The 18560-nt window shown below is 44.9% G+C and overlaps 1 protein-coding gene and 1 pseudogene across 1 annotated transcript; both read right to left on the bottom strand.

Moving 5' to 3' along the window:
- Window positions 1-2537: 2537 nt before the first annotated feature.
- On the bottom strand, window positions 2538-3332 carry LOC112122418 (annotated as a pseudogene).
- Window positions 3333-12090: 8758 nt separating this feature from the next.
- Window positions 12091-12954, bottom strand: LOC112122417 (chemokine-like receptor 1). The gene has a single exon (XM_024221225.1). It carries the CDS (start codon window positions 12952-12954, stop codon window positions 12091-12093), a length of 864 nt encoding a protein of 287 aa, XP_024076993.1.
- Window positions 12955-18560: the final 5606 nt, after the last annotated feature.

The following is an 18560-nucleotide window of genomic DNA, read 5'->3' as shown; positions in this document are numbered from 1 at the left end:
TCTCGCATTATATTCTTATTGATAAACTAGGCAAATACAATTTAGATGGGGCTACTATAAGGTGGGTGCATAACTGGCTGGATAACCGTACTCAGAGAGTTGTTATTAATGGTTCCCAATCCTGCTGGAAAGGCATAACAAGTGGGGTTCCACAGGGGTCTGTTTTGGGACCAGCTCTATTCAATATCTTCATTAACGATTTAGATATTGGCATAGAAAGTACGCTTATTAAGTTTGCGGATGATACCAAACTGGGAGGGATTGCAACTGCTTTGGAGGACAGGGTCATAATTCAAAATGATCTGGACAAATGGGAGAAATGGTCTGAGTTAAACAGGATGAAGTTTAACAAAGACAAATGCAAAGTGCTCCACTTAGGAAGGAAAAATCAGTTTCACACATACAGAATGGGAAGAGACTGTCTAGGAAGGAGTACGGCAGAAAGTGATCTAAGGGTTATAGTGGACCACAAGCTAAATATGAGTCAACAGTGTGATGCTGTTGCAAAAAAAGCAAACATGATTCTGGGCTGTATTAACAGGTGTGTTGTGAGCAAGACACGAGAAGTCATTCTTCCGCTCTACTCTGCTCTGGTTAGGCCTCAGCTGGAGTTTTGTGTCCAGTTCTGGGCATCGCATTTCAAGAAAGATGTGGAGAAATTGGAAAGGGTCCAGAGAAGAGCAACAAGAATGATTAAAGGTCTTGAGATCATGACCTATGAATGAAGGCTGAAAGAATTGGGCTTGTTTAGTTTGGAAAAGAGAAGACTGAGAGGGGACATGATAGCAGTTTTCAGGTATCTAAAAGGGTGTCATAAGGAGGAGGGAGAAAACTTGTTCACCTTAGCCTCTAAGGATAGAACAAGAAGCAATGGGCTTAAACTGCCACAAGGGAGGTCTAGGTTGGACATTAGGAAAAATTTCCTAACTGTCAGGGTGGTTAAACACTGAAATAAATTGCCTAGGGAGGTTGTGGAATCTCCATCTCTGGAGATATTTAAGAGTAGGTTAGATAAATGTCTATCAGGGATGGTCAAGACAGTATTTGGTCCTGCCATGAGGGCAGGGGACTGGACTCGATGACCTCTCGAGGTCCCTTCCAGTCCTAGAATCTATGAATCTATAAATCTATATGACAGTGGTGAATATGGGGGTTCCGGAGTCCTGTTTTGAAGTACAGAGTGCCACAGCCACCCACATTTTATGTAAAGTCCCCAATATTTTAAACACCTCCTCACTCCATTGATTTCCAAAATAAAGCTGGATATTTCTGGTTTTCCAAAACTTTTGGAGGAGTTTTTTAAGTTCACGAACTCTTACAATCTGGTTGTGGCATTCACCATGATTCCCATGTTCCTCAAAGCCCCAAATCCTGTAATGAGATGATTAGGTGGGAATTTCAGCTTTCTTTTCCTTTTTTTTAGGTAAGTTTCTAGCCTTCATGGTCACAGGGAAAAGCTTGAAATGGCCGGGAAAAAAATCAGAAGGCAAAAAAGAAGAACCCCAAAGTTTTTCTTTTCAAACCAATCTCATGATATTTTAGGGGTCGGCTCATGAGGTTTGAAGGCCCGGGCTTTGCAATGCAGATACAGGATTAGATTTCTGAAACGTAGCTAAGGGAGTTAGGTGCCAAATTCCCATTAATGGTCAATAGAAGTGAAGTGCCTAACTCACAGAGGTGCTTTTGAAAATCTCACCCGTAGAAGCTAAATTCTCATTGACTCCTACTGAGGTAACTATGGGCCTAAACACTTTTAAAAATAGGACTTAGACCCCTTTGAAAATTACTGTTTGTTTCATAGACCAGTTGATCTTCAGGAACCATAGGACAGAGGAAGACCTGGAGCTCCACTGGTGCGAAGATGAAATGATGACAAGAGCAACGGCACGAAAACGCAGAAAATGACCGACCAAAAAGAACCAAATGCCCCAAAATAATCTAAAAATGAACAAAACCAAGACTCCAATATATTTTGCAAAAATGATAGATTCATAGATTCCAAGGCTGGAAGGGAGCGTTGCGATCATCTTGTCTGACCTCTCACATCACACGGGCCAGAGAACGGCCCCAAAATAATTCCTAGAGCAGAACTTTTAGAAAAACATCCCGGCTTGATTTAAAATTACCAGTGATGGAGGATTCACCACAACCCTGGGGAAATTGCTCCAATAATCACTTACTCTGAGTGTTACAAATATACTCCTCATTTCCAGTCTGAATTTGTCTAGGTTCAACTTCTGTTCACTGGATCATGTTAGACCTTCCTCTGCTAGATTGAAGAGTCTTTATTAAAGAGACTGTGACAAAGTCACCCCTTCACCTTCTCTTTGTTAAGGTAAATAGATTGAGCTCCTTGAGTCTCTCACTCCGAAGCAGGTTTTCTAATCCAGTAATCATTCTCGTGGCTCTTCTCTGAATAAGGCCAAAACATTAACTGGCTAAAAATACAATTTTGGGTTCAAGAGGAAGCTACAGGTCCCAGTAAACAGAATTCTTCATCTTTCTTCATGCAAATGTTGACAATTCCATCCATTCCCCTATTCAGCCAGCTCTGGTCCCGACTTATCGGTAGTTTGGGGACTGCATGCACATTGCCGATACCTCAGAAACTCTTTCTCCATGGTGAGGTAGAAGATGGGGTTGAGGCAGCTGCTGAACTATGTCAGGACACAAGCCAAAGCACTTCCTATGTCCAGAAGAGGTGGAGGGCACGTCACTGATATCAGAAGGAAAGAGAAGACATGATATGGCAGCCAGCAGAGGAAAAAGGTCGGGATCAAGCCAAGAAGGATTTTGAGTGGCTTGGTGGAGTGGATCAGCCTGTTCCTTCTCAGCTTGGCAGCTAGAACGATGTAGAAGGTTGGGATCAAAATCAGGGGTAATGGGATCAGAAACCTGACCAGGAAGTGGATGGCAACGGCGGCCTTCACCCTCCCTTCATCCAGTCAGAAATACATGCTGGTGCAGGCAGGTCAGAGGAGGGATTCCCGGAGATCACTGAACTGAGAGCTGAACCCAAGAGACGGGACCCATGCACCCAGAACCACCTCGAAACCAGGGGGGGGCATGCGGTGGTTCCGGGCCCACTCAGGACGTGCCACGAGGATGCATCGATCGACACTGAGGGCCTTTAGGAGGAAGGTACTGGAGAACATGTGTAGGGAGGTGATGGTGCTGCTCAGCCTCCAGGGGCAGTATAAGTCCAGGCTGATGATGGAGCTGAATCTGAGGGACAGGAAGATGACAAAGATTAAATCGGCCATGGCCTGGTTCAGGAACCACACGGCACTGGCCATCCTCTCCACACAGCAGCCGGTGAAGAAGACCACACATCAAGTATCAGAGAGATGATTAGGAACACCATTCTCAGAGGTGTTGCAGTCACACTATCCCCTCCTTTGTGTCAGGGCTTGGTTGGAAGGAAGAGCAATGAAAAGGGCTCCTTGCAAGCCAGTGGCACCAATGGTTCAAAGATCTTTGGAGCATAGAGCTAGAGGGTTAGAAAGGGACCGCAAGGGTCATCTCGTCTAACCCCCTGCCAAGGTGCAGGACTTGTTGTGTCTATTCTCTGCCCAAACATTTTTTGTTTTTACATAATATCGTTTGTTTTACTAAACCAAATATTTAAAAATCCCACGTTTGCTTCTTGCTGAAAAGTTATATGTCCAGGTAATGGGAGGTGGACAGTTGGGAGTGGGGTGTCCTGGATGAAGAGCCAGAGCCAGAGATTTGACAGAAGCCTCACTAAATTCCCAAATAATCTTCTTGCTGTTAGTCGCCCGAAGAAGCAGATTATTCCCGTCTTTGTTAAAAATATATATATATATATATCAATGATCATTTCCCCCCCTTTTTTTTTCAAATAATGGAATTTTTGAAAGCGATTCTTCTTCCCCTCCCCCCTTCATTTTGAAGTGCAGTTTTTGTGTGTTTTAGGTCATTTTGGGCAGATGAGTTAGTGGAACAGACAGAATCCCAATGAAAGAACCCCCCTATGGAAACAACGACGACGACAAAAAAGCCACCAGGTTAAAAAGAGGAAGAAGTGACCAGTAACAAGTCAAAAGATTTTTTCTTTAAAGGAAGGATATTGCAAGAGTCTATTGTAGTGGACAGACGTGGAGTCAGGACTCCTGGGTTGCATCCCAGACTCTTCCACTGAACTGCTTGAGTAGATTGGACAAGTCACGTCATGGCCCCATGACTCAGTTTCCCCTCCAAACATTTCTCTGTTTAACTTTAGAGTGTGAGCTCACTGTGGCCAGACCTGTTTCTCCCTGTGGGGCTGTGCATTGCCTGGTGTGATGGGACCTGCGAGCTCGGTCAGGGTCTGTGTAGCACCCAGCGTGATGGGGCCCTTGACCTCTGACAACAAGACCCACATATAATTTCAACCAGCTCTATCCAGAGCAGATGAGGGGAGGGGATGGGGGCAGCAGTGAGGGGGTGAGAATGAGATCCAGTGCGGCACTTGGTGGGTTTACCTCATTTCCTTACCCATGTCTTGGGGGACGCAGCCTCTCAGAGTCCACCTCCATTCCAGGTCCCCAATGTGACACCTGCAGCTTGTCCAGACTGGCTCAACCCGGAGCAGGGAACTGTTCATTTTGGGGCATATCTGCGGGGCGGGGGGGGGAGATCACAGGATGTGGCTGGATCCATGTCTGCAAAGCCTGGAAGGACTCTGGGGCCCACTGCTACATACAAGATGAACCACAAGCTGCCCCGCCTTGCTGGGGCCTAGCAAGGTGTCTGCATTCGGCTGTTCACATCTTGGGGCAGGAGGACAGGGCACCGGGTGTGGTCCCAAGAGCAGAGATGGCAGCTGGGACTCTGCCCTCCAGTCCTTCCTTGCTGGGGAAAGCCAACAGAGCCCCGTTGGGACTCGGATGTGTGAGATACTCAGCCCTGCCTTTGCTGCAGGGAACCCACCCCTCGGCCTGGGCTATGTTACAGAACAGCCAAGGCTAAGGAAACCCTCGCTCTGTGCTAGAGACGACACAAACCACAGCCCGGCCTGCAACCTGCCTTCGTCTCTCATCATTTGCCTGGATGCCTCAGGCCTGGGGGCACTTTTCAGCTCATCCTGAGTTCCCAGAACCAACAGGGCTCCAGCCGTGCTGGGATGCATCAACGGGTGAGTCTCTATTAGGAGCAGGGAGGTGATTTTCCCTCTGGATCTGGCCCTGGTGTGACTGTCGCTGGGATCCTGTGTCCGGTTCTGGCGCCCACCGTTCAAGAAGGATGTTGAGCAACTGGAGAGGGGTCAGAGATGAGCCACAAGAAGCATTAATGGACTGGACCCCGGGCTTGGCAGAGAGAGACTCCAGGAGCTCAATTAGTTCAGTTTATCAAAGGACACGTCTACACCGGGAAGGCTGCACCGATGCAGCTGCACCGCTGTAGCGGCTCAGTGAAGACGCTGTCTATGCTGACGCGAGAGCTTCTCCCATTGGCATAGTTAATCCCCTCCCCCCGAGACGCGGTTGCTGTGTTGACGGGAGAAGTGTTGTCTACACCGGGCGTTAGGTCGGTATAACAGCATCACACAGGGGGGTGGGTTTTCCACACCCATGAGCAATGTAGTTATACCAACATCACTTGCTAGTGTAGACCAAGTGAAAGGGAAAGTGACGGGGTGACTTGATTGCCAGTTTCTGACAAGCAACTGACTTGCACATATAGTCAGCGACAGACAGGAATGTGTGTGTGTGTGTGACCTAATGCCCGGTGCATGCTGCCATCTACTGGTCAGGTGGTTTTACTTTCATAGTCATCCCTGAGCCTTTGGATAACAGTCTATAGCAGTGGTTATCAACTAGGGGTACACGTACCACTGGGGGTATGCACAGATCTTCCAAGGGGTACAGCAACTCATCTAGATATTTGCCTAGTTTTACAACAGGGGACTTAAAAGCAATGACTTCTTTCTACTGCTCTATATACTGTCCACTGAAATGTAAGTACGATATTTTTATCCCCATTTATTTATTTTATAATTATATGAGAAAATGAGAAAGTAAAGGATCTTTCAGTACTAGTGTGCTGTGAAAGTGGTATATTTGTGTCTGATTGGGTAAAAAAGTAGTTTTTAAGGGAGGAGAAACTTGGGGGTAATCAAGAAAAATGAGAATCCTGAAAGGGGTAGAGTAGTCTGGAAAGATTGAAAGCCACAAGTCTATAGAGTCTTTTCCCACTGAGATGTGGCCACCACGGGGGTGGGGCATGGGGGCTGCTTATACAAGTGACATGGAGGAATTCAGGGGGGCTGCTGTGGGGAGAGGGATTGGGTCAGGATTGCTAGAACAATTTGTATAGTGCGGGTGCCGAGAACTACTGAATCAAACTGCAAACCCGGTATGTGATGGGAACTACTTTAAGCAAGACGGTGCGGCACCTATGGGGAGGGGAAGGGAGAGGTGTGGGGAGGCTGCTTTGGGGACCGGGGTGGGAGAGACGGAAAGGATCTGGGGAGGCTGTTATGGGGAGCGGGATGGGATCTGGGGGGGGCTGCTGTGGGGGGTGGACTGGGGGCAGGGAGGAACCTGGGGCAGGGGATGGCGGGGGCAGAGACTGATCTGCAGGGAGCCATTGTGGATTTCACCCTAGCATGGAAGGTGGAACGTTTAATCGCACTTTCTTACCTATGTCCTGGGGGAATCACACACGGCATCTCAGAATTGATCCCCGCAATACACACACACCACCTGCAGCTCCCACCCCCCACCCCCACGGACTCTGTCTGATGGCAGGTAGCTGTCTTCTCAGGGGGGAGGGGACCACGGGTGGTGGGCGGCTCAGTGGGGATGGGAGATGCTCACAAAGCAGTCTTCAAAGCCTCCGAGCCAGCCAGCTCCACGCAAGCCTCAAACAGCTCGGCTCAACTCTGGGGCCAATTGTGATGAAGAATCGGTGATCCCGTTTCACCCACATCCGCGGCAGCCACACCCCCAGAGCAGGAGCTGATTAGTGGGTGGGTCCTGCCACCCTTCACCCCTGGTCAACCCTCAAAAGTCCTTGAGAGACCTTGCCAGGCGGTGAGTGGATCATGAATCTCTCACTTCATTGGCTGTAAGCCACATGACATAGTGTCTACTCTACGACTGGCTACTGGATTGGTTGCACGCTGGAGAACGGCCAGCAACATAGCAAAGGGCAAAAGCTGCGTGAATTTTGTCCGGGAATATCAGGATTCATTGAGACACTGGTTTGAAAAGCCACTGTGATGGGATTCCCGGAGTGCAAGCTGGGCTGTGGGACCACTGAGCCCTCTGTCCAACCAGCCTGGGCTCCCTCTCACACTGTGATACTGTGTCAAGCTACAAACCTCTGGCAGGTCCTGCACTTACACAGCCATCCCCTGGCAGGGACACACCCAGCTGAGTTCCATGAATGCTTCTCCCAGCCACTCGTGAACCATTAATAGGGAGGCTCCAGGCAATTCCCACCGGCTTCCTGGCCTTGCAGCCCAGAAATGTACCATCCTGCATTGGTCAGAAGCCTGGCCATTGTAAGTTCATTACCCAATCGATGCCTCCCTCAATGTAGAGAGGAAACGCACTAGCTTTTGTAAACTGAGCTGAGATTTCTCAAGCACTTCAACCAAACATACCATTTTAGGTAGAATATCAAACAGGTTTATTAACTACAGACAGATGGATTTTAAGTGATTATAAGCAGTGAGCTTAGAGATCAAAGTTGGTTACCTAAGAATAAAAGTAAATTCACAGTCTGAGTTCTATAAACTAGACAGGATTTGAATCAAGCTGGGTCTCACCCTAGCAGATGTCTTTCAGCCCGATACCAAACTTCCACAGTTCAACGTCTTTGTCCTCCAGACATGTTTCCAGGTGTTGAGTTCTGGGGGCAGTGAGGCCAAGTGGTGATGTCACTTCTCCTCTTTTGTAGTTTCTTCCAGTTTGCTGGAAATATATTTTGCTATGATGTGGGTCAAACAGTCTCCATTGTCTACGTGTTTTCTCTGAGAAATCTGCATTTTATACAGTTCCTGAGAGAGTGGATTCTTCCATGGCTGCTGATGAGCCATTAACGCTGTCTGGCTCCTCCATTGTTGTACCTGAAAAGCTGGTTGTGGGTGTTCCCAACATCACAACTTCTTTCAGTAACACACACATAGCAAAACGTCCTAACTCCCCATACAATGACAGCACATACAGTTCAACAGGATATTAATAATCAACAGATCAAGACTTTTTAAATGATACCTCGCAAGGCAGACTTTGTTCATATGTATATCACAGTCATGAACATGGGGGTTCCAGGGTGCTGTTTTGAGGTACACAGTGACACAGACACACACTTTATTTTAAAGTCCCCAATATTTTAAACAGCTCCTCACTCCAGTGGCTTCCAAAATAGCGCTGGAGAGTTCTGGTTTCCTGAAACTTTTGGCAGAGTTTTGTACCATCACTGACCCTTACAATTTGGTTGCAGCATTTGCCATGCTTCTCATTTTCCATCAAGCCCCAGATCCTGGAATCATATGATTAGTTGGGAATTTCAGCTTTCATTTCTGTTTTATTTTATTTTTTAGCAGGTTTCTGGCCCTCTTTGTTGCAGAGAAAAGCTTGAAATTGAGCAAAAAATCAAGGAGGCAAAAATGTCTTTCTGTTCAAAATAATCTCATGATGTTTTATGAAGCGGCTCATGAGGTTTGAAGGCATAGACTTGGCAATAAAGATACACGACTAGGTTTTTAAGTTGACTAAGGGAGTTAGATGCCAATTTCCCATTGAAGTCATAGGAGTTAAGCACCTAACTCACATAGGTGCTTTTGAAAATCTCACCCATAAAAGCCTAAATGAATTCAATTACATCGTGTAATGGCAGACAGCTTAAAAGTGACCATTTTTAAAGTGATTATATACAAATGTTAGAAGTCTAAATAATAAGATGGGTGAATTAGAGTGCCCTGTACTAAATGAGGAAATTGACATAATAGGCATCACAGAAAATTGGTGGAATGAGGATAATCAATGGAACTCAGTAATAGCAAGGTACAAATTATATCAGAAGGACAGACCAGATAGTTCTGGTGGGGGAGTGGCCCTATATGAGAAAAAAGCGTAGAGTCAAATGAATTAAAAATCTGAAATGACCCAAACTGTACCATAGAATCTCAATACATAGTAATTCCATGCCTGAATAATAAGAATATAGCAGTAGGGATACACTACCGACAACGTGACCAGGATGGTGATCGTGACTGTGAAATGTTCTGGGAAATTAGAGAGGCTATTAAAATAAAAACAACTCAATAATAACGGGGGATTTCAACTATCCCCGTATTGACTGGGTACATGTCACCTCAGGATCAGATGCAGAGATAAAGTTTCTTGACACCTTCAGTGACTGCTCTTTGGAGCAGCTAGTCCTGGAACCCACAAGGGGAGAGGCAATTCTTGATTTAGTGCTTAGTACAGCACGTGATCTGGTCCAAGGGGTGAATATAACTGAACCGCTTGGTAATAGTGACCATAATATAATTAAATTTAACATCCCTGTGGCAGGGAAAACACCACAGCGGCCCACCAAGGTAGCATTTAAATTCAGAAAAGGGAACAACACAAACATGAGAAAGTTAGATAAACAGAAATTAAAAGGTACAATGCCAAACGTGAAATCCCTGCAAGCTGCATGGAAACTTTTTAATGAAACCATAATACAAGCTCAAATGTATACCCCAAATTAAAAAACATAGTAAGAGAACCAAACAAGTGCCACCATGGCTAAACAACTAAGTAATGAAGCTTTGAGAGGCAAAAAGGCATCCTTTAAAAACTGGACGTTAAATATTATTGAGGAAAATGGAAAGGAGCATAAACTCTGGCAACTGAAAATATAATTAGGAAAGAAAAAAAGAATTTGAAGAACAACTAGCCAAACACTGAAAAAGTAATACCAAAAAAATATTTAAGTACATCAGAAGCAGGAAGCCTGCTAAAACAAATGGGGCCAGTGGATGTGTGAGATGTTAAAAACAACAAGAAGTCCGGTGGCACCTTAAAGACTAAGTGAGGTTTTTTTACCCACAAAAGCTTATGCCCAAATAAGTTTTTAAGGTGCCACCGGACTTCTTGTTGTTTTTGTGGATACAGACTAACATGGGTACCCCCGATACGAGATGTTAAAGGAGCACTCAAGGACTATAAGCACATTGCGGAGAAAACAAATGAATTCTTTGCATCAGTTTTCATGGCTGAGCATGTGAGGGAGATTCCCAGAGCTGAGCCATTCTTTTTAGGTGAAAAACCTGAGGAACTGTCCCTGAATGGGGTGTCATTAGAGGAGCTTTCCTTTCACCCAAGAGTTCTGAAGGACGGTAAGCCTGACTTCAGTACCGGGCAAACTGTTTGAAACTATAGTAAAGAACAAAATTGTCAGACACATAGATGAATGTGATTGGTTCAGGAAGAGTCAAAATGTTTTTTGTAGAGGGAAATCATGCCTCACTAAGCTACTAGAATTCTTTGAGTGGGGACAACAAGCACGTGGACAAGGGTGATCTAGAGGATATAGTGTACTTAGATTTTCAGCAAGTCTTTGACAAGTTTCCTCACCAAAGGCTCTTAAGCAAAGTAAGCTGCTGTGAGGTTAGGGCGAAGGTCCTCCCATGGATCAGTAACTGGTTAAATGATAGGAAACAAAGGGTAGGAATAAATGGTCAGATTACAGAATGGAGACAGGTAAATAGCAGTGTCCCCAGGGGTCGGTACTGGGACCAGTGCTGATCAACATATTCATAAATAATCTGGAAAAAGGAGTAAACAGTGGGGTGGCAAAATTTTCAGATGATACAAAACTACACAAGATAGTTAAGTCCAAAGCTGACTGTGAAGAGTTACAAACGGACCTCATAAATCTGGGTGACTGGGCAACAAAATGGCAGATGTTGATAAATGCAAAGTAATGCACATTGGAAAACATAATCCCGACTATATATATTAAATGATGGGGTCTAAATTAGCTGTTACCACTCAAGAGAGAGATCTTGGAGTCATTGTGGCTAGTTCTCTGAAAACATCCACTCAATGTGCAGTGGCAGTCAAAAAAGAGAACAGAATGTTGGGAATCGTTAAGAAAGGGATAGATAATAAGACTGAAAATATAATATTGTCTCTGTATAAATCCATCTAAAAAGATATATTGGAATTGGAAAAGGTACAGAAAAGGTCCTTTATATAAATCCATGGTACACCCACATCTTGAATACTACGTGCAGATGTGGTGGCCCCCTCTCAAAAAAGATATATTGGAATTGGAAAAAGTACAGAAAAGGGCTGCAAAAATAATTAGGGGTATTGAACGGATTGCATATGAGGGAAGATTGATAAGATTGGGACTTTTAAACTTGGAAAAGAGACGACTATGGGGGATATGATAGAGGTCTATAAATCCTGACTGGTGTACAGAAAGTAAATAAGGAAGTGTTATTTACTCCTTCCCATAACACAAGAACAAGGGGTCACCAAAATAAATTAATAGTCACCAGGTTTAAAACAAACAAAAGGAAGTATTGCTTCACACAACGCACAGTCAACCTGTGGAACTCTGCCAAAGGATGCTGTGAAGACCAAGACTATAACAGGGTTATGTTATGTTCTGACTGACACACAGTGAGGTTCCTATGGGCTTAAACACTTTTAAATATAGGACTTAGATACTTTTGAAAATGTTATCCTTTGTTTCATAGACCCACTGATCTTCAAGAAACACCACATTTCTAATCTGAATTTGTCTAGGTTCAACTTCTGTTCACTCGATCATGTTACACCTTCTTCTGCCAGACTGAAGAGCCAGTTATTAAATATTTTTCCCCACATAGGTACTTACAGACTGATCAAGTCATGCCTTCACCATCTCTTTGTGAAGATAAATAGATTGAGCTCCTTGTGTCTCTCACTCCAAGGCAGGTTTTCAAATCCTGTAATCAGTCTCATGGCTCTTCTTTGATTAAGGCAAAAAAAAAATCACTTGCTAAAAAAGACAATTTTGGGGTTAAGAGGAAGTTACTGGTCCCAGTGAACAGAATTCTTTCTCCATGCAAATATCAACAATTCATCCATTCCCCTATTCAGCCGGCTCTGGCCCTGAGTTGTCGGTGGCTTGGGGGTTGCGTACACGTTGCTGGTACCTCAGAAACTCTTCCTCCATGGTGAGGTAGAAGATGGGGTTGAGGCAGCTGCTGAAATATGTCAGGACACAAGCAAAAGTGCTTCCTGTGTTCAGAAGAGTCTGAGGGTACGTAGCTGAGATCTGCAGGAAGGAGAAGACGTGATACGGCAGCCAGCATAGAAAAAAGGTTGGGATCAAGCCAAGAAGGATCTTGAGTGGCTCGGTGGACCGGATCAGCCTGTTCTTTCTCAGCTTTGCAGCGAGAATGATGTAGAAGGTTGGGATCAAGATCAAGACTAGTGGGATTAGAAACCCAACCAGGAACTGGATGGCAACGGCGGCCTTCACCTTCCCTTCATCCAGTTGGAAGTTCATTCTGATGCTGGCAGGTGAGTACACGTATTCCCAGAGATCACCATGCCGCAAGCTGAAACCAGCAGACAGGGCCCACATGCCTATAACCATCTTGAATGTCAGGAGGGGCGTGCGATGGTTCCTGGCCCACTCAGGGCATGCCACTAGGATGCAGTGATCAACACTGAGGGACATGAGGAGGAAGGCGCTGAAGAACATGTGGAAGGAGGTGACGGTGCTGCTGATCTCATTGGCCGAGTCTAAGTCCGGGATGAAGATGGAGGTAAATCTGAGGGGCAGGAAGATGATGAAGATTAAATCGGCCACGGCCCGGCTCCAGAACCACACGGTGCTGGCCGTCCTCTCCACACGGCAGCTGGCAATGAAGAAGACGAAGCCATTCAACGGCACCCCGGCGAGGAAGGCCACACCACACAGCACCAGGAAGACGATTAGGAACACCATTCTTGGAAGAGTTGCAGTCACAATGTCTCCTCCTTTGCGTCAGGGCTTGGCGGGGACAGTGAAGATGTTGGACTGAGAAATGGAAGGGAAAGCAATGAAAAGGGCTCCAGGAGAGGATGACAGAGAGAGACAGCCGCAGAGTTTATAAACTCCCCAGATCCTGAGCTGAACGCAAATAGGATCAAATCCTTGTAGGCCAATGGTACCAATGGTTTGAAGACCTTAGAAGCATAGAGCCAGTGGGTTAGAAGGTGACTGCAAGGGTCATCTCATCTAACCCCCTGCCAAGATGGAGGACTTGCATCTATTCTCTGCCCAAACGTTTTTGTTTTTACATAATATCGTTTTTTTCGACTAAACCAAATATTAAAAATAACCCCCACATAGGCTTCTTACTGAAAAGTTGGATTTAAGGGCAAGGGGAGGTGGGCAATGAGGGGGCAGTCCAGGACAGAGATAGGAGAGACACATGCACACACCCGCCACCCTCCGCAGCCTCACCAAAATTCCCAAATAATCTTCTTGCTGTTAGTATCCCAAAGGATCTGGTTATTCCCATCTTGGTTAAAAAAAAAAAAGTTAATGAATGAGCACTTCCGCCCCAATTTTTTTTTTGGAATAAGGGAATTTCTGAAAGAGACTCTTCTTCAGCCCCCCTTCATTTTGAAGTGGAGTTTTTGTGTGGCTTGGGACATGTCGGGGGGTGAGTTAGTGGAGCAGGCAAAATCCCCACCAAAAGACACCCCCCCGTGAAAACGTCCAGTGATGGAGAGAAACTCCCCAGGAGGAGAAAAGTAAGATTGAAACAAAGACGACAACAAAAAAGCTGGCCAAACATCAGAGGAAGAAGAGACCGGTAATCAGCTAAAAAACTTTTTTTTAAAAGGAAAGCTATTGCAAGAGTCTATTGTAGTGGTTAGACGGGGAGTTCCATCCCAGATGTTCTCACTGAACTGCTCGGGAGCCTGGACAAGTCACGTCACGGCCCCGTGCCTCAGTTTCCTCTCCAAACATTTGTCTGTTTAGAGTGTGAGCTCGCTGGGAGCAGGCCTCTTTCTCCCTCTGGGTCTGTGCAGCGCCTGGCACGATGGGGCCCCCAAGCTTGGTCAGTGTCTATGCACCACCCTGCATGACGGGAGCCCCTGACCTCTGACATCAGGACCCACAAATAATTTCAACCCGTTCTAACTGGAGTGGATGAGGGGAGGGGATGGGGACAGCTGGAAGGGGGGAGATCCAGGGGACATTGGTGTGGGCGGCGGGACAGAATGAGAGCCAGTGGGGGCAGATGGGGTTTATCTCATTTCCTTACCCATGTCTTGGGGGGACGCAGCGTCTCAAAGTCGACCCCTGTCCAAGGTCCCCAGCGCTATGCCTGCAGCTCTCCCAGACTGGCTCAGCCCGAAGGAGGAAGCTGTTCATGTGGGGCGGGGAGAACAATGAGTGGAGATCACAGGATGTGGCTGGGTCCGAATACTTCTGCAAAGCCTGGAAGGCCTCCGGCACCCACAGCTACATGCAGATGTTATGTGAACCACAAGCTCCTGTTAGAATATAGATATTCAGGCCTGCCTGTAAAGGCCTATACTTTAAGAACTTAGGTATATTTTTATCAGGGCCGGCTCTAGGTTTTTTGCTGCCCCAAGCAAAAAAATTTTTGGCTGCCCCCCCCCCACGCTTTTTTTTGGCTTTTACACATGTTTGCACTTCGCAGTTTTGTTTTGACTGTTTAAAATTAAAAAAAATGAAAACAGAGAATTTGTAGTTAGTGAAATAAAACAATTTCCTACTAGTGTAATTTTAACATTTAATTTTAACAAAAACACAATAACAAACAATTTGAGTTCAACTATACACTGTAATGAAAAACTTTAGTGTCTTCCAGTTTCTCATAAATTAAAAGAATTTATATGAACTGAATTTTTCTGGTTTTTATACTTGTGTAGTCATTTAATTTTAACAAAAACACAATAACAAACAATTTGAGTTCAACTATACACTGTAATGAAAAACTTTAGTGTCTTCCAGTTTCTCATAAATTAAAAGAATTTATATGAACTGAATTTTTCTGGTTTTTATACTTGCATAGTCTTTTAATAAGTCAGTGAAATCTAAATTTTTTGCAATAGTACTTTCAATTGAAATTAATGCCAGTCCTGACATACGATTTTGAGACATGGTGGACCTCAAATAATTTTTTAGTAATTTCAGTTTTGAGAAACTGCGCTCACCAGAAGCCACTGATACTGGTAATGTTAAAAGAATGCGTAATGCTATAGCAGTGTTTGGAGTGAAAAAATCATTTCTTGCTATAAATTCTAATACTTTTAGAGGAGAAGTTTTAGGACTTATTAGCTCAGATAATGCTATTAATTCATCATACAATTCTACTGCATCAATGTCAGCAGTGTTATCAGTACTGAGCGCTAAATGTAGGTCTTGGCACTGCTTCATGAGGTCTTCTTTGGAAAACTGATTTTTAATATTTCCAATATCGTATAAAAATTCGAAAGTTTCACAATGACCATGCAACTGACAAAATCTTTCTTCAATGGAAGTTATAGCTACATCCAAAATACAATAGAAACATTCAACTTTAAACCTTTCGTTTGGATCGAGAATAGGATCATCATGAGCCTCATAACAAAACTGTCTTGTTTTTTTCCGAGGACGAATGAATTTTTGAGGTGCAAATGTTGGTTCAAAATCAAGATCCTCTGCTATTGTTGTTGCTTCTTTGACAGTTTCTTCAAATCCTTCATCTGAACGGTATTTTGTTAAATATTCCAGCGTTTTATTCAAAATCATCTTTGCCTCGGATATGTCTATGGTTATGTTCTGCATAACTTTGCTGGTCAAATTAATTTGATTTAGAATATTGTGCCAAATAACCGTGCAACATGAAAATTGAAACTGCATCATTTTCTGAGCCAATGTTTCAGCTTCATGTCGAAATGAAGGATCATACGACAAGTCCTGGCTTATTTCGAATAGTGCATCGTAAATCTCTCCTGATGAATATCGGAATGGTCTAATAGCTTCTATCCTGCTTTCCCATCTAGTTTGACTCAGAGGTTTAAGTGTGAGTTTTTGTTCAAGATGCTTCTTCAAGACTGCCCAACGGTGTGTGGAAGCACTAAAAAAGTTGTAAATTGCTTGCACTGTGGTAAAATATGAAACGGCATCTTTAGATGATTTGGTGGCATCACTGACAACCAGATTGAGCGAATGCGCATGGCAAGGAATGAAAAAAGCTCGATTGTTTAAATTCAATATTCTTTTCTGTACACCTGCATGTCGTCCTCGCATGTTTGAGCCGTTATCGTACCCTTGGCCACGCATATTTTCTAAAGGTATTCCATAGTGTTCCAATCTCTGTAGAATTACATCTGTGAGGGCTTTTCCAGTAGTTTCATTCACTGGTATAAATTCTAGAAAGTGTTCACAAATTTTCACTTCTGCATTTTCATCAATTTTCAGAAATCGTAAAACTATTGACATTTGCTCGGTTTTGCTCAGATCTTGAGTACAATCAACTATAATTGAGTAATATTTGGCATGTTTCAAATTCGATAAAATTTCATTACGCACTCCATTAGAAATTAATTCTATTATCTCATTTTGTGTATTTTTACCCAAATAATGGGTGTGAATCTCTCCATCTTTCACTCTTCGTACATGCTCAGCCATAACATTATCAAATTTTGCCAATAACTCAACCAATTTTAAGAAATTTCCATTGTTATTCTCATATAAAATATCCGAGGCTCCACGGAATGCGAGGCACTGTTCGGCTAGGAAATTAATGATTGCCAGTAAACGTTCCAACACTGCTTGCCAACGTAGAATTTCTGAATTTAGTTGACGTTGCTGTACCGCATCGATTGTTGTACCGGTACGTAATCTGTTTGACAGCTCAATCCAATTTGTCAATGAGCGTAAATGATTTTTTGATGTTTCATGTTCTTTCAAATGCTGATGCAAATTTCGCCAGTCATTAAAACCTGCAGTTGCCAGAAAAATGTCCGAGTTACCGAATAGTTTGCAGCAAAAACAAAAAACTACATCTTTGGTCTGTGAATACACTAACCACGATCTATTAATTTGTTCCCCATTTTTCATTTTTTTCTTCATAGTGGATGGCATAAATCGACGATTTGACTCATTAAATGGATATTCAAATGTAGGATCTAGTTTTGAAGGACCTTTTTTCACAATAATAATTCGCATTGTATCAGTAATTATTGTCGGCCATGTACTTGGATCCGATCCTATGTCAGTCTCTCCACCTTCCAATAATTGTTCTTCAGTTTTAGATTTGGATAACAGTTCTTCATTTCTGGACTCTTCAGCTGAAGTAGTAAATCTTTGGATGGATTGTGATTGTTCATCTTTATCAGTTAGTGAAGATAATCTTTGGTCAGATTGTTGTTCATCTTTATCAGTTGATAAAGGTAATCTTTGGTTGGATCGGTCTTCATCAGTTGATGAATAATCACCTTCAGTGCATTGCTTAGAGCTTTCTCCTTGATTGTCGACTTTTTTAAAATACTTTTTTGAAGTATGAGATAGTTTTTCTAATTCTTTTTGCCATTTCTCTCTTTGTTGCCGGTAAGCAGCACCAGAAAGTCATTTTCGTTTTTGTCCCGGCATTTTAGCCCTATAACCACTGGCACCTACGCGAAACGGAAATTAGTGCGAATGGCGCCGATAGGGCAGCACAGTACACACACGTAATCGTGATTTGAGTGACCGTGTCACAACATGACATGATATTTTTCATGTCACACTCCTATTGCACTACTGTACTTGCCGTAGATAAGGCGCTAGTCATTGGGGCAAGAGAGCTCCCCACGAGCTCGGATACACACTGGACCCAGCCCTGCTGGCGTTTTCCCAGCGCTGAGGCCGCCCAGCTGGGAGCCCGAGGGGCATGCAATGGAGAGAGCTCTGTGGCTGGAGGAACCAAGGAAGAGGTGCTGGGCTTGCTGGACAGATGCTGCTCCTCTCTGCCAGGTCGCTTGCCCTCTGTAGGGGGGGAGGCAGAAGGAGACTCCAGGCACCGGCACCCTGAGGCCACCCTGCTGGGAGCCTGAGGAGCATGCAATGGAGAGAGCTCTGGGGCTGGAGGAACCAAGGAAGAGTTGCTGGGCAGATGCTGCTCCTCTCTGCCAGGTCGCTCGCCCCCTGCAGGAGGGGAGGCAGAAGGAGACTCCAGGCACTGGAGTGCTGTGAGGGGCTGGGGAGGGAGGCAGCAGCCTCTGGGGCTCCAGCAGGCAGAAGCTCCCCCGGGGTCCTGGGGACCCTCCCGCCTGGCCCGACTCTTACCTTGTTGCAGATCTGGCCTGAGGTGGAGTCATCTCTGGTCACCGCTGCTCCCAGGGCCAGGGGTTGGGGCTGCTGCTGGATCCCAGCCCGGTTCATCCTTGGGCTTCGCCTTGGCTCTGGCACGAGCTGGGCTCAGCCCGGGCTGCCACTCCGCTCCCCTCTCCCCTCCCCTGGCAGGAGGCGGTGCAGGGAGGAGGAGGAGGAGGAGGCAGAGGCGGGGACAAGCCGACGAGGAGCGGACCGCCTGGGCGCCATGTGCCCCCCGTCATCTGCAGCTG

This window comes from Terrapene carolina, unplaced genomic scaffold (assembly GCF_002925995.2).
Source record: "Terrapene carolina triunguis isolate 2854851 unplaced genomic scaffold, T_m_triunguis-2.0 Scaffold20398, whole genome shotgun sequence".
NCBI classification, from domain to species: Eukaryota; Metazoa; Chordata; order Testudines; family Emydidae; genus Terrapene; species Terrapene triunguis.
The sequence above is the reverse complement of the archived record's forward strand: the minus strand, read 5'-3'. Positions and strand labels throughout refer to the sequence as shown.

Excerpts from the sequence above, each read along its gene's own strand:
- LOC112122417 (XM_024221225.1), bottom strand. The coding sequence starts at position 12,954 with ATGGTGTTCCTAATCGTCTTCCTGGTGCTGTGTGGTGTGGCCTTCCTC.